The sequence below is a fragment of the Sinocyclocheilus anshuiensis genome, unplaced genomic scaffold, assembly GCF_001515605.1.
Source record: "Sinocyclocheilus anshuiensis isolate Anshui unplaced genomic scaffold, SAMN03320099.WGS_v1.1 scaffold454, whole genome shotgun sequence".
NCBI lineage: Eukaryota > Metazoa > Chordata > Actinopteri > Cypriniformes > Cyprinidae > Sinocyclocheilus > Sinocyclocheilus anshuiensis.
The window spans coordinates 4,881,527-4,884,471 of NW_015548217.1; the positions used below are offsets into that span (position 1 = coordinate 4,881,527).

At 37.2% G+C, this 2,945-nt stretch overlaps 1 protein-coding gene across 1 annotated transcript; it reads left to right on the top strand.

Annotated features, from left to right (window-relative positions):
* Nucleotides 1–881: 881 nt before the first annotated feature.
* On the top strand, nt 882–2,113 carry LOC107653960 (2-aminoethanethiol dioxygenase-like). Its single transcript, XM_016440816.1, has one exon. It carries the CDS (start codon nt 1,120–1,122, stop codon nt 1,879–1,881), a length of 762 nt encoding a protein of 253 aa, XP_016296302.1. The 5' UTR covers nt 882–1,119; the 3' UTR covers nt 1,882–2,113.
* Nucleotides 2,114–2,945: the final 832 nt, after the last annotated feature.

Genomic DNA, 2,945 nt, shown 5'->3' on the forward strand with positions numbered 1-2,945 from the left:
AAAGGAACCTTTAAAAGATAAAAAGAGGAATTAGGGAGAATCAATAAATTATGGATAATTTATTACCATTGTGTGAATAACATGTAATCATGTAATCAATAATAAAAAAAAGTGACTGTAGTCTGATTACGAGTATTTTAAAATGTAATTTAATCTAATTACAGGTACTTAATTTTTGGAATCTGATTACATAATCCAGGTTACATGTAATCAGCTACTACCCAGCTCTGAGCATATATTCTATTATAATATACTCATATTAATGCAAATTATGCATAATAATGCATAATAAATCACATTCATTTTTGAAGTTGGTAGGCTGATGATGTGATGATATGTTGTTGTTGTTGTTTTTTACTATTGTTTATTTCTCCAGTATTTTATTTAGATTTTTTTTTTTTAATTCTTAATATTAAATACTGATACTTGTAGTTTTGGAAGAAAAAAAAAACGCTTGTATATACACTGTTTCACGTAGAGTTTACTCCAGAGATCAAGCCTGTGTGGATAATAAATGACATGCGATGATGATGTTGGTAGGGTGGTGATGTGTTATTGTGGTCCAGGGTGGCTGTGGGGGAAGGGACAGAGTTGAATGGCCCGACGGGCCTCCCAGCCCTCGTACTACTCACTAGAGATTGACAAAAGTGTGGGAGTTGCTGGGCGTTGTAGTTCTATTGTTGAGCTAATGCGTGCATTTATTAAAACTGACCTCAGGTTTGCGAAAACAAACATATGTACTTGAGTGTCAGAGTATATTGACAGAGCTCGCCTTAATCTGTTCGCATATTTATCGGTGATTATAATAATTTGTTTCCCATCTACAAGCGCGAAAGAACTACAAGTTCCAAATGCTGTCTGCGCGTGCGCAGTAGGCCCGAACGTGTGGCTCTGATAGCCATGAATGGGGTGGTGGAGACGCGGGTTTGTGGATTTTACCCAGATGCTAAAATTAATGTTTGCACCTCAATGGAGTTACTTTTATCATAGCTTTCAACACAAAACACTCGACTGCTTTAAATGCTTCACGCGAGACAATCTCGTCTGGCATAACAGCGTTTTTGTGCTCATCGCGTGGCTTGAAGCAAATCACGTTACGTTTGTTTTCTCCTATTAAACATGCCGAGGAACAACAAGACCTCGCTGATCCAGAAGATAGCGAGCCAGGCTTGTGTGACCTTCCAAAACTGCCCTACCTCTGCCATTGGGGATAATAAGTCGTTTTTAGAGCGGCAGGCAGAGTTGGTAACCCTGCTATCCGACATCAGGGCTGCGGATCTGAGGATTGCGCCACCGAAGAAAGTCTCCATATCCTCCTCACAGTCTTCAGCAGTTCCTCCAGTCACATACATGCACATCTGTGAGACTGATGTCTTCAGTATGGGAGTGTTTCTGCTGAAATCTGGGGCTTCCATCCCTCTGCATGACCATCCCGGGATGAATGGCATGCTGAAGGTCCTGTATGGCAAGTTCAATATAAGGTGTTATGACAAGTTGGATAAATCTGCTGGTGCTGAGAGTGACACTGAGAGGCAGTTTGATCCACCGCTGTTGCCTTTCCAGGGAGATGATGTGAGGAGAGCTGTGCTCAGGTCCTCCGGACAGTTTTCTCATCAGAGTGGCCCTTGCATCTTGACCCCTCTCAAAGACAACCTTCATGAGATTGATGCAGTGGACGGGCCGGCTGCGTTTCTTGATATACTGGCACCACCGTATGACCCTGACAACGGGAGAGATTGTCACTACTACAAAGTTCTACAAACTGCTGGCAAAAAGTCGGAGCAGAGCGGTGAAGACGAAACCTGGCTTTTAGAGATCCCCCAGCCGGAAGATTTCTGGTGTGGGGGCGAGCCGTACCCCGGTCCTGAAGTTTCGGTGTAGAGAGATGAACACTGGAATGGCCTGTGATCCGTCCTTATTCTAACTCAGATGTGTAAAAATTAGTTTTGTTTTGTTTGTTTTTATCTTGGGACTTCAAATGTCACTACATGATTTTGAAATGTCCATTCCAAACCTATGTACATCAATTTGTGGCCTTGCTTGTGGATAATGAATGTATACATGCTTGAAAGGCATTTACTCTTGTATAAGTGCACACTATATATATATATATATATATATATTAAATACATGTATTTAATTTATTTAAAAAAAGAAAACCATACAAACACTAATTATTATGTACTGTTTATATTTTTACCTTTAAAGTACAATTACAATTTTTCAATTTGACTTTGTCTTGTATTAAAAAAAATCATTTTGTGTGCATTCATGTGCAAGGCTATTCTTTAATTATTCACTTACTTTTTTTTTTTTGCTCATAGATCAGTTTAGTTTGTATTTATTGATTCCGTCTTCTGCATTTTTTAATTATAATACTTTTTAAGTATTTATAAATATGTTCAAAAACTAAATAAGTATACATTTTATTATAATATATTCAACATATATGAATATGTTAGAATATAAGTTTATAAAAACATACTAATACAAGACATTAGGTTAATTTATAAGTGTTTAAACACTGCTTTTGAGCATTTGCTATTGATTTTATATAAGGATGTACTTTAATGATTTATCCTTCGTAGCTGTTGTTATCCACTGCATATGAGAAACATTAAGTGAGGAGAGGACTTGGAAGCTAAAGATTCTTGTCTTCTCATCTTTAAAGTGTGTATAATTTGCGTTTCTTATTTTTGTTATCACTAACAATAACGATTCTGCTGATTTATAATAGGCTGTGTCGCATACTGGAGTGAAATCTGTTGAAAAGTCAGACTTTCACTGTGAATGTTTACAGACTTCTTTATGTCTAATGTGGCATCATGTTTCCCACACATTGGTAAATATATGTCTGTAACATTAACGTAGGAGGCAGCCTAAAAGTAATAACATAATTTAATCAAATTAATTCTTAGATCATTTTTTTAGACACTGTGCAGGTT